Source organism: Colias croceus, chromosome Z (genome assembly GCF_905220415.1).
Source record: "Colias croceus chromosome Z, ilColCroc2.1".
Classification (NCBI taxonomy): domain Eukaryota; kingdom Metazoa; phylum Arthropoda; class Insecta; order Lepidoptera; family Pieridae; genus Colias; species Colias croceus.
The window spans coordinates 15,574,674-15,597,134 of NC_059568.1; the positions used below are offsets into that span (position 1 = coordinate 15,574,674).

General features: G+C 33.4%; 1 protein-coding gene across 2 annotated transcripts in view; it reads right to left on the reverse strand.

Annotated features, from left to right (window-relative positions):
- Nucleotides 1-812: 812 nt before the first annotated feature.
- Nucleotides 813-22,461, reverse strand: part of LOC123705206 (succinate dehydrogenase cytochrome b560 subunit, mitochondrial-like) — a 43,802-nt gene continuing 22,153 nt past the window's right edge. Inside the window, exons 1-3 of one of the 2 annotated variants that reach the window (XM_045653898.1) lie at nt 3,230-3,310; nt 2,819-3,078; nt 813-1,122 (exon numbers count right to left, since the gene is read on the reverse strand). In XM_045653898.1, coding sequence (XP_045509854.1) covers nt 836-1,122; nt 2,819-3,078; nt 3,230-3,303 — 621 coding nt within the window. In that variant the 5' untranslated portion in view covers nt 3,304-3,310 and the 3' untranslated portion in view covers nt 813-835. Of the gene's footprint in view, nt 1,123-2,818; nt 3,079-3,229; nt 3,311-22,461 lie in introns of those variants that run through there. The other variant, XR_006753271.1, reaches the window with a different exon arrangement.

A 22,461-nucleotide genomic window follows, 5' to 3' on the forward strand; every position in this document is an offset into this window, starting at 1 on the left:
AAACATTATTGCTTGTTTATTACTATCAAATGGATATCAGAAAGCAATCACGGGGCATCGATTGCGATAGGCAATTGCGAAATGCAATGGCTCTTTTCGCGTCCAGTGTGTTTATTGTATGTTATATATATATATATATATATATATATATATATATAACATACAATAAACACATATATCACATATATATATATATATAACATACAATAAACACACTGGACGCGAAAAGAGCCATTGCATTTATTTTAACCGTGAATATTCCCACCGAGCCTCCTCCTTTGTGTAGTGGTTAACGCGAGGGCGTAGAGGGGTCATGTGTTCGATTACTGGTGGAAGAAAATATGTGTCTCGGTTTGGCAGGACACAAAGAGCTGATCAACTACTTGTCCTTAAATAAAATCGATCTATTGATCGTATACAGAATATGATATCATTATACAGATGTATGAATACATGTGCCCCATACCCACAAAGCGAAACGGGACTTCACACTTTCCAACCGTGAAATATTATCTATTCATTTGTTAGGTTTCATCCAAGATCAATGGAAAATTTTAAAGTTTCTTCACTAATTTACACTTATAATGAAAACTTTTATTTCTCTCGAACTAATTCTTATTACGTAAAACTGTAAAAAAATATCTACCTACGTTATCAGGCATATCCTTTCAGGCGCAATATAAGAACAATTAACTTAAAGTTATGGGAATACGCAAATAAAACAAAATTCCAGTCTACCATTTAATAAGATCCACAAACAGAAAAACACAATAATCAATATCCAAATTTAGTAACTGTATTAAACATTGCCGTTTGTTTTAACAGCCAAGGCTTTTCATATCAGCGCAAACAACACGGATAGAACAGCAGTAGCAATGAACACCTTATTCGCAGAGTCGTATACCTCTTTGATGGACAGCAATTTGCCGGCATTCCACAAGCAGAACCTTATTCCGTTTAAATAGTGGAACGCGAACGGAGCGCCAAGCGATAGCTTTATCAGGAATATGAGTGGTCGCGACAAATCTAGACTCTGTATCATGGACACGTAGGTTTCTATCCCGTTGGAGAGGAACAGCGAGCCGCATGCGAACATTAGCGCGTAGAATGTCACAATTGTACCTGGAAGTAGACTAATTTGATTATTTGAGCTGTTTGTGGATTGTATCGTTATGACCTATGCTCTTACTTTTAACATTTAATAAGCATAGAAAGAAAACTTATTTTTTTTTATTTTTTTGTGTCAGAGCAAGCAAAGAGGCAAGTTGGCCACCTGCTTGTATCTTAAAACTTCCACAAATTTATTCTACCACACTTTAAAGTTTTAATTAAATGCCACTTAATGAGACCTGTAAAAGTTTTTAAAATGTTTTAGTCCTAATAGTACCTCATGAAAATCTCATATTATTATCAGAATAAATATCTGATACTAAACGATATTGTACTTTTGAACACTTGAAGCAAAAGAAAATAAACAGTTGCATCTATATAACCAGGCGTCCTCTGCAAAGTCATTATTCTCTGTATATTATGTACTCTGAACGGTTAAACCGATAGTTAGCGAATATCGATACACGATATGGATTTGTCCCGTAATTAATATTGTCTCGCGAATGTATGACACTCTAATAAAAAGCTGTGGATATTAGCTAAATACAATAGAACTCGAATTTAAATGCCAATGAATACTTGGTGAGGCTTGTATTATAAAATATAAGGTTCTATAATGTACCTAGCTAATAGTTAAGACTACTTCCTATTAAAAATTAGTCAATATTCAATAAAGACTTAACCAACTTCGTATCAATTAAAATATTCCCTACAATATCAGCTTATAATGCAGTCAACATAATATTGTATCCCATGCTGCGGTGTACTCACTTGCATTAGACTGTGTTAGCGGATTAGCGTTTATATTCAGCATAAGTGGATGTTACTGAGAAACTGTATACTGTAGAGCGTAGAGTATAGAGTGTACACTAAGCCTCGAACAATGAGGCAAACATATCGCTACTTATCTTTACCATAAGATGCCAATTAGGAACGAATTAGACTTCATCGAGACCGATTACGAACGATAATATTATAATACTATTCTACTATTCTTCTATCACTATACGCTAATAAAGATATCATTACGTTAAGTCTTATATAAATGGCGCGGTTAACATAAAATCTTAATAAATATTAATATTCAGGGTGACTGGTGACACTTGGAACTCGAGGATATAATGCTCACTATATGTGATGAAAGTGATTATGAAAATATTAATACAGTACTGAGTATGTAAACTTAACTGAAAGTTTTGTTTAAAACAATTTTTAAGTGTAAGCAGTAAGCTGTGGTGTAAGTTATGCCCCTACATGAATATGGAATGTATACTGTATACTTGTATAATGTAGGTGTAGGCATACCGCGGGGCGCGGACGCCTGTGAATGTTTGCTGCCGCCGCGGCCGCCGCGTAATTGAATCGACATGATCAGTGACAGGAGCGCGTATTCACAATTTTTGGGACAAATATTGGGACAAAAATGAAAGTCCTATTACATAATAACATCGGGAATAGAGTGTCCAGTAATCCCTTTCACTTATAGTGTAAGTGGTGGTAGAAAGTATTTTTCACCAGTCACCCAGTATATCACAAACTGTGTACCGTCATACGATATACATTTCATACAGTTCAATCGCATTGACGTTCCCATAATACAAGACAACCGACATAAGACAGGATTATGCATGACTTGAGCGGTATTATATTACAAGATTAGTCTGTACTGCCGAGTATCAGCTATCTACTTGAATGTACTAATCGTTACCTGTGATGCGCTCCACTATCGAAGTCATGGCGGGATTAGTCGGCGCGTAGATAGTCAAGTGAGGGGACATAGGACGGTTCAACGTCATATTTTTCAGATCGTGCTGTTGAAAGGGAGGAGCCTTGTACGGTGTGTATGAAATTTGGTGTTTGCTTTTCCCCCCGCCGGGTGATTGACCCGAGCCGCTAGATTCACAACAACAATCGCCTGACTCGCGATACTTTGAAGCCCAGAGCGTAGATGCCTTTAGAAAATTTGATCTGAAAATTGCATGCGTATTTTTAGTTGTTCTCTCGTCCGTTCTAGCTTTCTTTCTGTAATAATTTTATAGAATAGGTACAAGTATTCATGAATGTAGTATTTAGCTGCGTGATGGCGTTTCCTTTAGAATGATAGAAAAAACCATCTTACCCGAAATAATTATTAGAAACTGATACAGCCAGGTCTCGTCTAAAAGTTTGTGATCTCATAAGTAACGAAAACATATTTATAAAATAATTTTCCTAGTTTCATAAATAACACAATGACAATCTCTGTCACAATATCATAACAATTTTAATTCTTTGTCCGTGACGTATGTAACGAAACTCATTATATTAATAGGTAATAATAAGGATTTACATTAGTATAATTGATTGGTAAATTAATGTAATAATAATTGGGATAATGATGCTGGCTTTGGTTGACCGAAACAAAGCTGGACACGCTTGGGGCTAAAACAATATAAAATGAAAAACACTGTCTGTTTGACTCATTCCGATAATTGGGCTGTAGTCCTGTTTTTAAACCCTTTCTGCTGCAAATTTCCTAGTGTATTATTGTATGAACACCTTTATTACAGCGTTGTATTGAAGATGCAAGAAATCAATATTCATTATTGGATAGCGTGAAGACTAAAAAAATTATTAAGCTTAAAAAGTTATCAGATTTTTTCAAACATCCAGGTGCAAAAATTCATATCACTTAAGAAGTAGAAGGCGATAGAGTTATTTGGTGAAGAACAAGAAAGAAAGATTTAATTATTATTTAGCAAGATAAAAGATTGTAGTTAGATCACACGGGGTAAATGTAAATTTACTACATAGGGGGAGTCCGGGAGACTTGCCCAGGTGGGAGAGTTGAACCACTTTCAATAACTTTTTAAATTAGGCACCAAATTACGCCAAATGGCAAAAAAATGAACGCGCATAATCCGCCAATCACAAGCAACTCGAAATTTTGAGTGATAACAGACGCGTTCGACCGTGAGTTACGAAAAAGTGTTTTCATCGTCGCGGAGTGAATTGGGATTGATTTGGATCTATTATTTTAATTTCTATGCACGCATTTATGAAGGTATGTATCAAACACCTACGTTATTGCATTACTAGACTATCATATTTTGTCGTACGTTCAGTGTTATTCTCCAGTTGATAGTGGATTTGTTGGAAAAGATCAAGATATGGCCTTGAGTCGGGTGTGGGAGAGTTGAACCAGTCTGCAGTCGGGAGACTTAAACAGTGGTTCAACTCTCCCTTTGCAGTTGTGTCCCTCCCAGTGCACTATTTAAGTTAGTTTTTGTTTTGTTTCAGAAAGGAAAATGCCATTTCAGTATAAACCTAAGGAAGGTAGTCGTCACAGGAAACCGTTTACTTAGTCTGAGATTGAAAGTGCAGACAGAGAAATAAAGAGTGGCAAATCTATTCGTCAAATTTCAATCAAGTATGGGATAGACAGAACCATTTTACGACGGTATTACCTGTTAGGTGAACAAAAGTTAACACCTTTGCAAGACAAGGGGAGCCAATACAAATGCTCCCAGATTTTCAATGTTAATAAAGAGACATTGCTTGTTCGTTACCTATTGACCTGCAGTAAAATGCACTATGGCTTAACCATAAAAAAAATGCAACTAGCATTCGACTACGCCAATGTCATTGAATTATAGTTCCACTTATTGAACCTATGTTAATTTTACCCACATTTAATCTTTGAGACTGATAAATATTCTTAGTTTATATAGTAAAAATGTATTTAAATTAGTTTATTAGATTTATTTTTAGTTAGCAGTAGATACCTCAAAACGAGTATTTAATTAATAATAAAAGCGAATATTATGTTATGCAGTTGCTCTGAAAACATTTGGTTAATTATTATTTTCAATAATTTGTTTAGAAGGTGATTATGAATATTCTAGTTACTGTAAAACGTGTGTAAATAATACATAAATAATGTGTAATATGCTTTATTTGTTTCATTTCTCCTCTCTAAAAAGGTATGTGCAAGTGTCCCGCACCTTATGTTCAAGTGTCCCACCGGTTGGGGAGACTTGAATCAAAACTCATTTTTCATTACAACTTAGTTTACTGTCTTCTCGTTGCAATTCTTATTTTCAAAATGGTATAAAATCTTAGCCAGATAATAAGGCTTCCATATGGTATAGATATTAAAGCTCTCAAGGTCACTGATCAGATTTTATAGGGTTTTTAGTAAAAAGCGGTTCAAGTCTCCCGGACTCCCCCTACTTATTTTGCCACGCTGAAAACTTTTCGGTAGCGTCGTTTGGTTGAGTTACCTATATGAATAGTCGCTAGGACTCACTAGGGCTACATCTTGTAGTCATAACGACTAGAAGCTCTAGAAAAAAGTATCAGACCGTGATGTATCAAAACTTTTTCGAATGGTGATGACCTTAAAAAATCTAATTTCCCCATTTCTACCTAAACTGATTTTATGTAGTGTCTCTTTTAATAAAGTTTCTAAAAACTTTATTTCTCTGTATTGATTATGTCTGTGCTATTACCATGACACTCGACTATAATATAACGCCCGTTTGACTTCATTAATTTCGCTTCCTTCATAAAGTGCGATCTTTATTAATATCACATTCACCATTTTTATTGCTTTTCAATACAATTAGAGTCTATATTAAGAAATCTGTTGTTATTGCTGATAATTTAATTAGACATAATAATCTTTATCTTTCCTATAAATAAAAGTTAAGAGTCGCACTGAGACTTGTATTATTAGTGAAAAGCGTGTTTTAATGATTTTCGTTTTGTGTCCACCGAAAAAAATACATGCGCATAACCGATACCACCGGCTAATACATGACTTATATAACTTACCTACTCTTTTACATTAGTATTACTAACTAGCGGTCCGCCCCGGCTTTTCTCTACATAAGAATCATCCTCGTACTTCAAGGAATATAATAAAAAAAAATAATTATCGAATCGGTCCACCCGTTCACATGTGATGCCGTGACAACGCGAAAGGTGTTTCATTTTAATATTATAATATATATAGAAGAAGAAGATAACTAGAATACTTTCAATATAAATATTTCATTATTTCAACTTACAACATTGAAGGTTGACCTCAAAAGAGTATCCTTGCGTATTGCAAGAAAACAAGAAATTAAGTCTCTCTTTCTATGAACTTAACAAAAGCTGTATTTTGAATGATAACAAACTTATCAATACATACAATAGCAACAGTTACAGAACTTTTACATCTTGTAAGGTGTTAAAAATTTATTTCCAATGTTTGTATGATATGTTTTGCTAAGAACTACGTTACAATATGAAGTATCTCTAATCGCCTTATTATTGTGTTCCATTGTCACATTTTCTTTCTTGACTTTGTAATAAAAAAGATCATTGAGGCGAATAAATTAGGTTAGGTAACGGTCATAAATTGAACAAGTGACCGATTTTCTATTAAAACAATTCAAATATACCAATGCAATAATTAATCTTGAAAACATAATATAACATGTAACCACTAATTCCCATGGAAATAAACTAATAGCCAAACCATCCGTACGTAACATGATTAGATGCACTTATTAAAATCAAACGAGTCATTGCATTCACTGTTCCCGAGTTTGGACATCACTCACTCACTCACTCACTCACTCAGTCACTCACTCTCGCACCCCACGCTCGAAGGCGAGTATCGATTGTCGTATCCCACAGATTTCGGTTCAGCGGAGTCCAATCGATATCAATCTGCCGGCACAATTAATTGAGGTCTGGCTTAGCAACAGATGCATGTTTACGTTGTTCTTTGTAGTTGACTTTCTTTTATAAACTTGTATATGAAAATAGATATATTTCGTATAATTTAAATATTGTTTTTGTGTTTCAAACTCCACTAATAAAGTACGGTTAATCTACAAATTATTATATATTAATATAAATGTTTCGTTGTGATTTCTGATGAAAATAAGTAAAGCACGTGTTCTAGTTAACATTAGATGAAAGCAAAAAAAAATCAAGTTCGTTTATCATGCTGAAATAACACCAAGACCTTTCTGTTTCTCGGTGCAACACGCAATTTTGATGAATACCTACATACAAGACAGCTTGGACGTCGCGTCGTTTTAGTTCTAAAATCTGCATTGAACATTTTAAATTGTAAAACCAGGATAGAAATAAGTGTCTTACTGTGATATATTATCAGGTTTTAAGATATTTAAATAGAAAATAAGAAACCCTCCCTCATACATAGGTGTTTTAAGAAATTAAGTAACTTCTACTGACAACTGATTATTATTACAGCTCCTGGAGATTTTTTTATTTATTTGAATCGACCAAACCCGAAACAATGTAACTTTTTATATTCCAATTAATCGATGACAAAATAACCTTTACACGGCGAAATTTTCAAATTACATGCAATTATTTTGGTCTCTACTGGACTCTATTATTAAGTGGACACAAAATCCCACAGTTTTAAGAGACAATACACGGTTATTACGCGTCGATAATTGAACAACCCTTCAGGAAAAGTTTAATTCGATGGTGCTTTTAATAGCCACCTTTTGAGCCTATAAAAATTATTGAACGTTAATTTCTCTGTCGTCGAATTCTATTGATCGAATTCAAAGAAGTGTTATAGTAATTTACATCATACATGTATATTCTAAAAGAGAGTAGATTTTATATCGGTAATACCTATAAGCAATTTATTTTAGATATTTCAAATTATGGATTCATTTAAAATTATAACCCAGACTTAGAAAATATAAATTGTAATCTAAGGGATTGTTATCAAGAGATTAAGGTTTAAATAGATTTGAATTTAACCAAAATTTAAACTCAAACTTTGACCGACAGTGTACCTACTAGTTAACATAAAGGTAGTATAGGTTCACTTACAGTGATGTTTATCCATTGAGAAGCTACACTGAGGGTTGCGTACTGTATTAATTGAACGATAGAACCTTAAAATGTACATTTGAACGGACTATATCAACCACGTTTTTCCAAATGATAAATTCTGAATTCATGACAACCACAGTGGGTGAATTCCACGGTCAATTAATCATGCTCAAAAAATAATAAAGTTTTTAGATGTAATATAAAAGGACTATAACAGATCAGATGTCAATTAAATAGTTTTTATTTTAACATTTTAGGAGGAATAGAGTGAATGCTATTCAAATTCACTGGTGTATTGTGGGTTTATGACAGTAGTTTTCATTCAATATTGAGGAAAGAAAAAATATTTTTTTCATGTAGGGAGATTGTTGAGTCTGTTCTAATTTCTTTAAGTTGTTGTAATAATTAATTATTTATTTATGCGCCATTATAAATTACAAACACATATTAACGTAGGCCCTAATATAGTTGTAAACCGTTTTTCATGGGCATTATTTTTATTTAGACATGAATACCTAACTTTTTTATTTGAAGTTTTGTCATTAGACATATTCAATTAGCTAATTACTATTAAAATTGTTTGTAATAGTATAACCAACATAAAAAACGGCTCTATCACCTGACTCTACGCACTACAAAAAGTTTACCTGACTAATAGTTTTAAAGAGAACGTGTGCGATACACGATTTTACATAATTTCCACATTTTTCTTTATACTTTGTAGTGAAAAGCTGTTTTAATTATTGTTAGGTATTTTTTGAAAAGCATCACTTTTTACCATTCCTAAAAAGTAATTAAATAGCTTAACTCTAATATTATATTGCAGCCCAAGTACGAGTAGACATATCATCCATACTAATATTGTAAATGCGAAAGTAACTCTGTCTGTCTGTCTGTCTGTTACTCAATCACGTCTTAACTACTGAACCAATTTGCATGAAATTTGGTATGGAGATATTTTGATACCCGAGAAAGGACATAGGCTACCTTTTATTGCGAATAAGTACCACGGGCGAAGCCGGGGCGGACCACTAGTAGTTTATAAATTCGACAAGAGCTGATAGGTACGAATGTTCAGAACACAATTATATAAAAGGCATAGTCTTCATCGATCTGATCCTTTAATTTATATAAGGTCAATGTTTGAAAATATGCATTGCATTTTACGACCAAACATCAATTAGTGGTGTTTACAACATACTCGGTCGTTGTTATCGAGACAATGGTTCCAACATTTGTGCCTGACCTAATTGTATTATAAATTTTCCCGTATGTTAAAAAATATAAAAAACCCATGTTTGTGAACTATGACCTTCATTAAAATGTTTTGCAAGCGCGGATCGATGGGGACTTAGCGCATTGTGTTGATAATGGTTTGACGAATATACGAACGAGCTAGATAAGATTTTTGTTTTCGTGTTTTGGCTGATTTGAAAATAACGTATTGTTTAGTATGTTTGCTCCAGATTTCGTTCCTTTCATCCTGTTTTTTTTTCTGTTAGCGAGATTTAATTCTTATAATGATCAGATCGATGCAATAACGAAAGTACGTACCTACAAGATGTAGTTTAACAGATTTTAATATTTTTAATTCCGGCGGTGGCAAAGTATATTTTCCAATTAATTCAATGTAGTTTTCTTTTTTTTTTTTTTTGAAGAATAAAGGATAAAGGATATGAAGATTTAATAATTTTATAACCATAGGCAATAAATAAATATATATCTCGAATATTCACTCTTGAATCGAACTCGAGGCGTTACTGAGAACTGAATTAATATGAAGAGGGGGATATCCATGATAATGTTTATTATTACAACAACTAGACTGATAAATAATTGAGCCTCACAATAATTATAATTTGAAGTGCAATTTTCAAGAGTTAACGTTAGAATAAAAGTATAAAATTAAACATTTATTGGTTTTAAAATTGTCTTTTTTCACATCGTATTATTTATCTGGCTATTTTTGTGTCACGAGGCTAGAAAGGCTAGTCTAATTTCTAGATACTTTTTACAGCAGTGCGAATAAAAATTTCCTTTAACGTTAATATAATAATAATGTGTAACACACACATGAATGTGTTTTATGTAACGCAGGATATGGTTACCTGATCTCTATTATTCTGTATTGATTTTGCACGAGTACATTTGATTTGACCATTCGTAGCACAATCAATATAGGGACAGTTTACATAAACCGTACATCATTAAAAAGGGCTGAGTGACGTTAAATTGTACTCAATATTTATTGTTTGGCTTATGTTCATCGTTTTATTTATTCTTCTAATAGCAATCATTTTGCCGATAAGAAGTTGAAATTAAATGGTAATAATATACGTGTTGACTTTGAGGGTCGGTTGATAATGTTTCTGATAGTACCTATATTAACACTTTTTGGTATTATTTTTTTACTATGTAAAAAGTTATGAAACCAGCCATTGGAATTGTACTTTTCATCTTGTTCATTCTGACCATATGCACATAGGCATACAAACATAAAAAAAATGTATGCGTGTACTAGTGTACACGCGTAAGATGTGAAACTTCTTTATGACCTTATATTTCAATAAATAATTTACTGTATGCAACTTTATAGAAATACGTCGAATCACGCGTGATAGGGATAAGAAAAAGATGGCGCGTAACGGAAAAATGTCACGCGTAACGAAAAAATGTTACACTAAATTTTTTTCCAACCCCGATAAAGAAGTTTCACTTCAAAAATTTTTTCCTTCAATATACGAGGTGCGATCCATGACTAACCCAGCTATTCCAAGAATGACATAGTTTAAAGGGCTTTGTCCTCAACTATGTCCACAAAAATAACGTCAGTCGTTGGTTTGACGCAAAAGGAAAACCAAATAACATCAAAAGGGACCTGTCGCGCTCCGTGTGGAACGAACAATTATTTCAAAACGTATAAAGTTTTGACTAATGTTAACTCCTAAAATTGCAGTTTAAATTGTATTTTCGGAAATGCTGAACGAATGAATGAACTCTTAATAATTATGAGGGATATACGACGAAAAAAAAAGAAAATACTGCATTCGTATAAAAAAAATCCTATACGATAAAGTCGTATATTTTTAACTTTCTGGTAGCCCCTAGCTTAACGGCAACGAATTATAAACACGTAATAAATATTGTACAAACAAAACAAAACGAATCACTCGAAGTTTGGTAAGCTAGGCTCAGCAAAATGAGTAGATACGTATAACGGACGTAGGTACTACAAAAGTTTGAAGGGACGATATGCAAATAAAACATTTGCAGAGTATGTTTTACGTAGGCGAATCTCACGGTTTTCGAGTCTCACTCACACTAGGTCGGATTTAAGTCAGAATGAGTGCAGAAAGAGCAGTGGTGGCTCAGTGGTGAGACCTCGGACTTCGAATCGATAAGTCCGTGGTTCGAGACCAGGCGAGCGCGCAGGAAATAAATTGATTTTTCAATTTATCTGCGCATGTTGTAACATCACCACTGCTCGAACGGTGAAGGAAAACATCGTGAGGAAACCGACATGTCGAAGAATTAAAAAGTTCGACGACATGTGTCATCCGCCAACCCGCACTTGGCCAGCGTGGTGGATTATGGCCTGTACCCTCATAGGAGGCCCGTGTCCCAGCAGTGGGAACGATGATGATGATGAGTGCAGAAAGATTGTAATAATAAGATTCTAACCGATTCTAATCTCTATACAAGCAGATGTAGACACACATAAGCAATTTTTTCCCTTTGATATCAACATATTATAATAGCATTGCCCGGTCTCGATTCGATTCGATTTTTTTCATTACAGTTCTCCCCAGTGATACTGTATAAATATTGCAATAACGTACACTTTTACGCAAATTAGCAAATAATATTTACATATTGACTTCTTATAAAACTTTCAATAACTAGACATGGGATTTAGATAATCATAACTTACGTTATATATCAGAGAAATGAGAATATCAAAGGTATAGGTAAGGTATAGATATCGAATAGTCTTGTAGATTAATTTTTCGAAAGAGCGGGCATTCAACGTTGGTACAGAAAGAATAAATCAAGGAGTCTTTAAAGAACTTGACTGACAAAAAATATGCACCAACCAATACCAACATTAAAAATAAAACCCCTCTCCTCCCTAATTATTTCGGTCATATTCAAATTCCTCTCATCCTGGATTATTTCTGAAAAAAATATAAAATTCGCTATCAAAAACTGTTCACAAATCAAAATTCTGATTAAAAATCAACATTGATTCAATAGAAATTGCTTTGCATAAACGCATGTTCATATTTTCACAAGGCCTTTCCGAAACATGGGCCTATACCACCCTATACTCTATAGGTTTGTTTTTAAGTAATAGTTTAAATGTCCACCTCTTTGTGTGGAAATCCTTTGCGCGCGAACCGCTGCGACACGTCAACCCGTCATGTTTGGAGAAATGAGTGTTACAAAGCCAATCATTGTAAGTGATATGTTTTACAGTGCAAAACTCAAACAGCATTTAACACAGCTTTTAATTTTACCGTCCAATAAAATTTATCGAACTTCTTCAATAAATGTTGTCAAAGCGTGCGGCAATGTTCAATTCATGCTTCACCTCGCGCATTCGTAGTAATTAAGGATATATTGCGTTTCGATCATCATTATTCTCATTGTGAATATTGCTACATTAAACGGACGTCAAATGAAAGCCTGTGTTTTATTTGGCGGCATAATATATGTTGGATATTTTAATAAAATATCTGGTACATGGTAAATGAAAATACACGCTTTCTGAGTTCTGTATGCGTCCCTTTGACACGGTGGAGGCGGGAGATCAGGCGTAAAGCTATCGTGTGCTTGGAACTATCAATTCTTTATATTAATTTTGAACGATTTGTCTTTCCTTTTTTATTTTATTCGTGTGGGTTGCGCTCTAATTAAAATAAAATTGAATTTAAATTTCAATTGTTATCAAGATTAATTCCAATAATAACTAAGAATGATTCCGATAATTATTAAAATATTTCATGCAACTTCATAATAATAATTTTATTCATAATAACAAATAATAATTTTAAAATTCATATTGTGAAATATGAAAATCGAAATTTCCAGCTAACATGGGTGGCATTAGCCGATTGAAATAAATTTAATCTCGTAGACTGCTTGACTGAGTTTCTGCGAACATCATTCATATGAAGATGAAGATGCATTTTCCCATAACGTGCAAACATACAGGTATATCTAATAATCTAATATTGTACGAAAATTAAAAATGTCCAATCTTTCATTTCAATTTGTGATATTACTATTTTTTCGGATGTGCAATTTTATATTCCATTTTGCGATAGAACATACACCCATATTTCACAGAATTTAAGTTCTCATCACAGTTCTCATGGAAAGAATTCAAAACAAAGAATTATTCTTGTAAAATATCTTCTGTATATACCTATCTATCATAATCAACTGCAAATACGCACAAATTTTCTTTGAAACAATAAGATAATAGTGGTCTGTATATGGTCAGTACCTAAGCAATTAAACAGGAAATTGGGAAACAGCTGATATATTAGCTGTTTCTCAAATATTATGTATTTTATTGGTGAATTATGTTAGATACTACAGAAACCAAAAATAAAAACGTTAGATATTCTTTCTTACATCGAACGTTCGGTTCCTGCAAAGGCCATATTAATTACACCAATGATGCTTCTATATCAGTGGACAGTGGGTAAAAAATGTCAATTATGAGCTTTTTATACAACAACCGAAGCACGTAAAGAAAAATCGATAAATACGTACTATGCGCTCTTTTTGAGTTTCATGTTTGTAATAAATCTTGTACTGAATTTTGGTGTGTCGAAATGAGTGCACAAAAGTGAAGTCATAACATTTATTTCAAATTCATTATTTATTACAAGTCTATGATAACATCATAGACTTGTAATACTTGTAATAAAAGAAAATCTATGATGTTATCATAGACTTGTAATAAAAAATATTTTTTTTTTAATGTAATTACTAAAAAAAATATTATAACAACGCCCCGGGAAGTTATTTAGAGATGAAATATTGCAAAAAGTTAGGCCCAAATAGCCGCCGCGTTATTTAAACATACCTAGTATATACTATTGCAAGTTATATTTTTCGGTTTGATTTTTATTTATATGGAGAGGGAGTATACACATATTGCAAGAAGATAGGGTCCGATTTCCATTGTAATAGTGGACTACCGACTTCTACTGTATTCCGTCGAGCCCTTTTTTGTTCAGAAATCATCCACAACCAATATTTTAACACTTACAATGACGAACATCATTGTTCTAATGAATAGCTTAGTGCTACTTAAGATCTTTTAATGAGGGCTCTTTGAGACACTTGTAAAAGTTTGTATAATAAAAAGAGGTTTGTGACTTTCGATCGAGTACATCGTTATTTATACGAGTTATTAGTGGCTTCTTCCATGTAATAATCATTGTATTTTATATAGAAATAACTTAAATAAATAAAAAACTATTTATTAACACGTTAGCTGCGAAACAGGGCTTGAAACACCCTGTCCGTGTCTCGTCGTTATAGCGGTAGGAAAAAACTTAAACTTCTCTGTCGTGCGGGAGGCATAACTTCCATCTGGTTCAGTGTAGGAAAGTGATATCTATATATCTGAGATGTGCTATTGATTCCTAGTTCAATGGTATACCGACCTTAATACCGGGTTTCTTAGACCTCGTGCCGCACTGAACAAATAAAAATTCTAACACAGTGCGGAACGAGGTTGCGAACACCTCGTACCACCACGCACCTCGTACCGCACCCTAAGCTAGCTTCACGCGGTTAGTGTTGTGCAACGCATTCGAGACTATTTGTGGAACAACTTATTGAAGCTTTTACAAAGAAGGACTTGAATGTGGATACAGGTAATTTTCAAACATCCTAACTACTCGTTATAATAAATATCGTTAATAGAAACGTGAATGTGACATGTTGAGTAACTTTCTTCAAATAGGTTGATAATCATGATTACTATTAGTGTGTTTGTTCATTGAATCAACTAGCGGCAAATCCAAAACACCCGGCAATCGGTGTATGGCTTATCAAAATTTAACTCTTGCCCAAGTCAACAAGCCAACAAACAAGGCACATCATCTCTTAAAGGGATCAAAGATGTGTAGGATGTTACGAAAAACTCCGCACCTTCTTAACAAGTCGTGAGGCCGAACAAGGTAAAGAAAATTCTCACAGAATGCACTGGTTGCAAACAATATTATTGTTTGGCCTGTTTTAATGAAAAACATCCATAAGTTTGATAAATAAATACAATTAAATAAAATCGATATTTCTTTTCCCATCACTAAATTATATGAAAAACTGCTATTGTTCAGTGCGGTATGGGGTACATCAGACCCCACATTTTATTTTACCCCTAGAATCTAAACTAACTAATCTAACCACGGGCGACGGTAGATTTAGGTTAATGAACTCATTGTTAATAATAATCACGACAAAAGCCGCACACTTTGTCTTATTTGGCGCCAAAAAAACGATTTTGGTCTCCTACGGGCGGTGGGGTTTAATATGCCTCGTGCCGCCACAATCTCTGGTATAGGACAAGGTTTAAAACGACCCGTAACGCAGTAATGGAAAGTACAGATATTTCTGTGCCGCAGTGAACGTGTTAAGGATTATATATAATTACAAAATTTATTCATTTAATAATGTGATTATTGGTATATGTAGTATGTAATGAGTTTAACTGCCATTGTGTGTGAAGTCCCATGTCCCCGTAGTGGGGTAAGGGGCAGATGCATTATGCATACATCTGTTTCACTGATCGATTTTCTTTAGGGACAAGTAGGTTTTCAGCCTTCTGTATCCTACCAGACCGAGACATTTTTTTTCTTCGTCTCCAACGGGAATCGAACCCAGGACCCCTCGGTTCTACGCTCACGCGTCAACCACTGTACCAAGGAGGCGTTTAACTGCCATTAAAATACGATAAATAAATGATTTGATTTTAATTGATTTGATCAGAATTATTAAATTACAAGTGATTGTTTGCGTTTGGGAGACACCTGTAGCGAAACCGAATATTGTCGAATGTAATGTGTGGCCAGACGTGAATATATCATATACTTGTAGAATAACGTTGGAGCTTTCAACGTTTTTACTATTTAATATTGCTGATTGAAAAGCATTCATGTTTTTTTTTTTTTTGGTATATTAATTTCACTGAAAAATTTAGTATTTCATGTTTCCGTGATCGGAAATATAGTTGATTATTTTATCTTGAATCTCGTAAAAGCACACTTTTTTTATTATTAATTTGTATAGTGATGATACGACATTTCGTAGCAAGACGTAGACGTTTGCTACGTGAGCGTAGAAAACTATCTTGTAGACATCTTGATTAGTCAAATCCCTGCATTTTTCATATTATAAAATTTTAAAATTAATTTGTGCTGTAATAATTCCTTTATAATATACTAGCGCAACAAATTCTGCGAATTAATTCGCAGTGTCCTTGAAAAATATCGACATGTACCATCCCAGATGCGTCGAATTCCGAAACGTGATAAGTGCGCACCGCTATCGAAAACTATCCTTAAACTCTGCATGGCAAAATATAATATCGCAGGTGCATAAGTGAGTAGGAGTGACTGTGCGTCACTGCAGAGGGGCGGGCTGGTCCCGGCGACTCTGGGCCGCAGCAGCCGCTGCTCACACAGCCCTCGACCGTCCTCTGCTTCACACGTCTGTACATGAAACCGGTTCGCGATGTGTGACTTTTTCGACCTCAAGTGGACACTCCTGTGCCTGCTTTTCGTGCTGGTCCAAATAGTCGTGGTGATCCTGTGCGTGTTCTGCCCACAGATCCTTGAACCTTTCGCCGCGGTTTTTAACACGGTCGTGGGCCTCGTGATCAATGTGCTTAAGGGCATCGCGTCGGTTTTCGGCCGTTTGTTCTAAACGCTCTTTTTAATATATTGACTTTTAAAACACAGTGAGATCAACCGTTATATGTTTTAAAAATGTGTAAATTCACCGCGCAATCCATTCGCTAAATAATGCCCGTTTCATCCGCGCTAAATAAGTTCGTAAAAATGTCGTTGAAATTTTTACCTTTAATCTGATCCCGGTGAATTCAAGAAAATGAAGAAAGGTATGTACTTAGTGTATTTATAATTTATTCTCATATCATTAAATATTTTGTTGTCGTTTTAAATTAAAAATTCATTCCATGAAATTTCGAATGCATTAAGTCCATTTGATAGCAAAAGTAAATATTACAAGTGTTAGCATAACTTTAGTTTGACGCTCGTATTAATAGCACTCGCTAAATGTTGTGCAAATAGTTGCAAAGCGAATACCGGAGCTCAGCTTATTATCCTATTTGAGGCTGTGAAAGTGCAACCACTTGTTGAACTACCTGTTGGCGCGCCCGAACCTCCGCCGAAAAACTTGTGACTTTAGGATATTCAAATGTCGCTCTGAAAATGAATTTATTATTTTTTTCCGACAGTAGGTATTATAATATTTTATAAGTATATAATTAATTAATCACTAAATTTAATATTTTATCGAGCTTATAGGCGACATTCTTTGCGACTTTTCATTATTTTTTGTTATATGTATCACGTTTTAGGTATCATTTTAGACATAAGTAGGTGCTGCTTGCCGATTGCAGTGTTGCCGACGGAGATTTTTGTAGCATTTAATTAGCGATTAACTCTGAAGTATATTATGTGTTTGAATTGTAACAATTATTTAGAAAATATATCTTTAAATTCATATGTTTTAAAAACACTATCGCAATATTGGATTACCTTCATTATAGGGCACGTTACAAAGAAATAGCGATGCAATTTTCAGTACAACAGTGATAACTGACCAATTAATTTTAAATGAAGCTTCCAAAGTACAATAAAACAATGAATAATGCTTGTTTCATGTCAAAGAGCATTCGGGAGCGCGTTTAATTCTTTTTATTCTCCGTCTTTAAGAGTTAAGGTGGGTTCATAGTAGCAATGTCGTATACAAGCTTTTTTCCCGACGCTTAGCGATTTTTTTATTAATTTCTGTATCATTACGCAAAATGTAACCTGAATAATTACTTTTTAATAGTTATATTATGCCTTATTCCCGTTTCATTATGTATAAAATTGTTTTAAATATCGCCTTTGCAAAATATAATAACAGCCTTCGAAAGCGTAAATAATAAAAATGATGACACATTGTTAAAATTTCTGTTAAAATATAATAACTATACAAAAATTTTGACAGAAATGTAGAAGGCATATTAAGTTTGCTAAAATGCGATGGCTGAAGAACTTATCAAAGCTAAAAATGATAGTTTATGTTAAGGGCTACATAAAAATGTGAATAAATAAGAATAACTAAAATAAAAAGGAATTCACAAGATTTAACACGTCTCATTTATTATTTAATAACATTAAAAAAACAGGAATAAAACAACAGCATACGTAGGTAATTAAAAAAACACCTATATAAAATAATGCTTAACATTCACAACACGCACCGCGAACCTAACCCCGAGCCGTACCAAACTGTGAACAAATTGTCCACATTAACCCAGAGCTAAAGACGTGTCGGTAGCGACTAACGGTAGACGTTTAACAAAATCTTAAAAAGCATTAAAAACTTATGTACAAACATATGTATGCTTGTATGTTTGTATATGATATAAATACATACAAGCATGTAGGTATATAAGTTTTTTTAATAAATTTGTATAGAAGTATAAAAGTGCACACACACACAAATATATAAATACACCAGCACACAAACGCACAAACAAACGAACAAGCATTCAAATATACAAGCTTACGAACTCACTAACTCACAAGTATATAAAGATATAAGTATATAAACATACAAACACACAATCATACCAACATGCGAGAATACAGACATACAAGTATACCAACTAACAGAAAAATAAGCATACAAACAGAAAAGACGTGGAAGAAATTGCTTGAAGCAATAAAGCCGCCCTTTGCATCCTGTCTGTGTGTGTGTGAAATTTGTATTTTATGTTTTGTATGCAATATAGATTAAAAATAAATAAACAAGCATACAAACAAATCCTTACAAGCACACAAAACTACAAACTACAAACGTACAAACGAACATTCAAAATAAGAAATATAATAAACACACAGAGATGCAAACATACCACCAGACACAGCAGAAACAATTATGAGCTTGCTCCTCGATATATTCCATTACAAACAATCTGAAATGTTAGGGCTCTAATAAATTGCAAATAAATAAGAAATTTAAAAATAAAATTACAAGATTTAAAACTCGTCTCATTAATTAATTATTATTATCTATTAGAAAAACAAACACAAGAAAATAATAGCAATATGGGTAGGTAATTAAAAATAGCTTAGACACAAGTGATAACTGCGTTAAAAACAACCGACTTCAAACTTGCACTTGCAAAATTTACAAATACCTACAGACAAAAATGCTCATAAAATAAAAACTACTGGGCCTAAATTTTTATGGGACCAATTCGACACCATCCCGCATCGAACAAAAAAAGAATCACGTAAATCGGTTCAGAAACCTCGGAGTAATCGGTGTACATACATTAAAAAAAAAAAAAAAAATATACCGGCCGAATTGATAACCTCCTCCTTTTTTTTTGAAGTCGGTTAATAAAATAGAACAAATTTCTAAAAAGTATAAACACACACAATCGTGCCAATATGAAACCACAATATATAAAACCACACAAATATACAAGAACAAATCATATAAATTATATACAAAAGAACATTCAAAGTTAAAACACAGAGTACAACTACACAGAGAAGAAAAAAATAATAATCTATCTGCTACCAACTCGGTAGCTGGGTCGATATTTTCCATTCTTAAAATCTTATATTAAAATTTCATAAGCAAATTACAAGGAAACAACTTCAAAGCAGTGAATAACATATTAAATTCCGTTCCCAATTTTCGTACTACACATCGTAATTGCTAGTCTCTAAAAATATATTAAAAAAACACGCATACTCGTATTTCGCCTGCAATCAAAAAATTCGCAAGACTTGAAATATAATAAAGTTTCATATGGCAAAAACAGAGAACCAATTTGCCAGACTTGATCCATGGAATATTTTCCGGAAAGTGCAATGAAAAAGTAACCAAAAAATTGTTGCTACACCGTTCTTTAATTTAAGGTCGCGCTATGACACTCTTTTGACGATTTTAGATTATATCATAACACATATTTTTGACGACTTTTCCGACGATCTTTTTAAATTGGATTTTAAATTACTAGTCGGATTTCCCTGTGTTCTTATTACTTTATATAACGCAAATATTGTATAAAGAAATAGACATAACGAATTAGAAGATACTACTAATACCCATACCTACTTCAATTTCAAATATTCCCATAGACGCTCTACCTACATACCGTTGAGTAGCATGGCCGCATATAGAGCAAGGGAAAAATATTTTATGGCAAAATACTTTTAAATCGAATACGCCAAAAGGCCAAAACAATAAGGTCCAAACAAAGGCCCAGCATTTTGAACGCGCCATCGAAAATTGTAAAAACTATTTCTCAAAGTTCAGTGTAAACCCACACACTCACTTCAAATAAAAATCAAAGGGATGCTAGAATTTCAAAAACTATATTTTCGAATTGTTAAAGAAATCCCAAATATAGAGAAACAACAAAAAAAATTATTCAGGAGTTTACAAACTAAAGGTAAACTTACCAAACAAGAGGTTTCAAGTAATCATCGGTTAAAATATGAAACCTAAAATTCTACATATTTTAATTGTTTAGAGTTCTGATTATAACATTGTACACCTACAGTCTTACCTAATAGTATATCGGAATAATTATGAGAAATATTCAACATAACATAAAAATAATAATTAATATAAAACAAAAACAAATCTAGCACTTTAATGCAAAGTGCTAGATTTGTTTTTGTTTTATTATTAAACATTACCAACAGACTACGAATAAATCCTTACCAAAACTGCAAAAACCTTAAGCTGTTGGTTAAAAGCATCTAATTGAATAGGTAAGCTAATTAATATTCGACATGCTGTTTTATAAATCCCTACAAAGAGGATTATTGCATCAGAAAGAAAGATTTTAATGTATTCAAATGTACAACACTCGCTAAGTCTCATACTGCGGTTAAAAACCAACGGCTTATATTATTAAGCTTAACGACCTTCAAAAAAAGCAGTCACTACGACAAGCTATAATATATTTCTTCAGTATACGAAATACTAATATTTAAACTGATTCAATAATATTTAAACATCAAAGCGATCGCTTACATCTTAATGAAACGAAGGACACTTAGTCTTATTACAATGATTAGCAGCGAACCGAATTGGTCCTCTTGAATATGAATACAGTTGAGACGAGAGAGGAACTGTTGCCTGTTGCACTACTTATGTTTGAGAATTCCGTTTAATATTGCATCCATAAAGCTTGTATATATTATTGTAGATACCTTTATTTTAATGCTACATAGTCGACTGCTTAACGTCTTAATAGAGAAAAATAGGCTTCAATAAAGATCTATATTTAAGGATATTATAGCAAATTAAACATTTAGTATAAAAGAAATTCGTTAGGTAATACGCGATTTTTAACCGACTTCAAAAAAAAGGAGGTTATCAATTCGGCCGGTATGTTTTTTTTAAATGTATGTACACCGATTACTCAGAGGTTTCTGAACCGATTTACGTGATTCTTTTTTTGTTCGATGCGGGATGGTGTCGAATTGGTCCCATAAACATTTTATTCGGATAGGCCCAGTAGTTTTTATTTTGTGAGCATTTTTGTCTGTATTTGTAAATGTTGCAAGTGCAAGTTTGAAGTTGTTTTTAACGCAGCTATCACTTTTATCGACCACTCTCGATGTATTTTTATACGCTATGATGCATCATTATTGGAAAAACGGATGCGTTTTAAAGTGTTACACAGTTTATTACAGCAGTTTCAATTTAAGTATCATGCTTCGAAACAAATTGAAAAATGATTCATTCGTATAGCTTATCCTTCATAATGCTCAATTAGCAAGGCATCGATGCACGCAGCGATCAACAGACAATTAGTACAGAATGTGTATCAATTTATGGAATATTTCAATACCAAATTATTATTATATCTTTTACAAGAAATCGTAATGGTCGTATTGCGAATGGATAAAGGAATCTCACGAATATATTTGCAACACTTATCAGTTTATTAAGCGAGGCTTATTACAACTATGTTTTGCGTAAATCATTTTAAAATTAGGGTTTTCTTTTCAAAATCTATATATATAAAACTCAAAGGTGACTGATATAGTGATCTATCAACGCACAGCCCAAACCACTGGACGTATCGGGCTGAAATTTGGACTGCAGGTAGATGTCATAACGTAGGCGTCCCCTAAGAAAGGATTTCCCGATATTCTTAACGGGAACAGGGAAAAACGGGGATGCACGTACAAAGTCGTGGGCGGA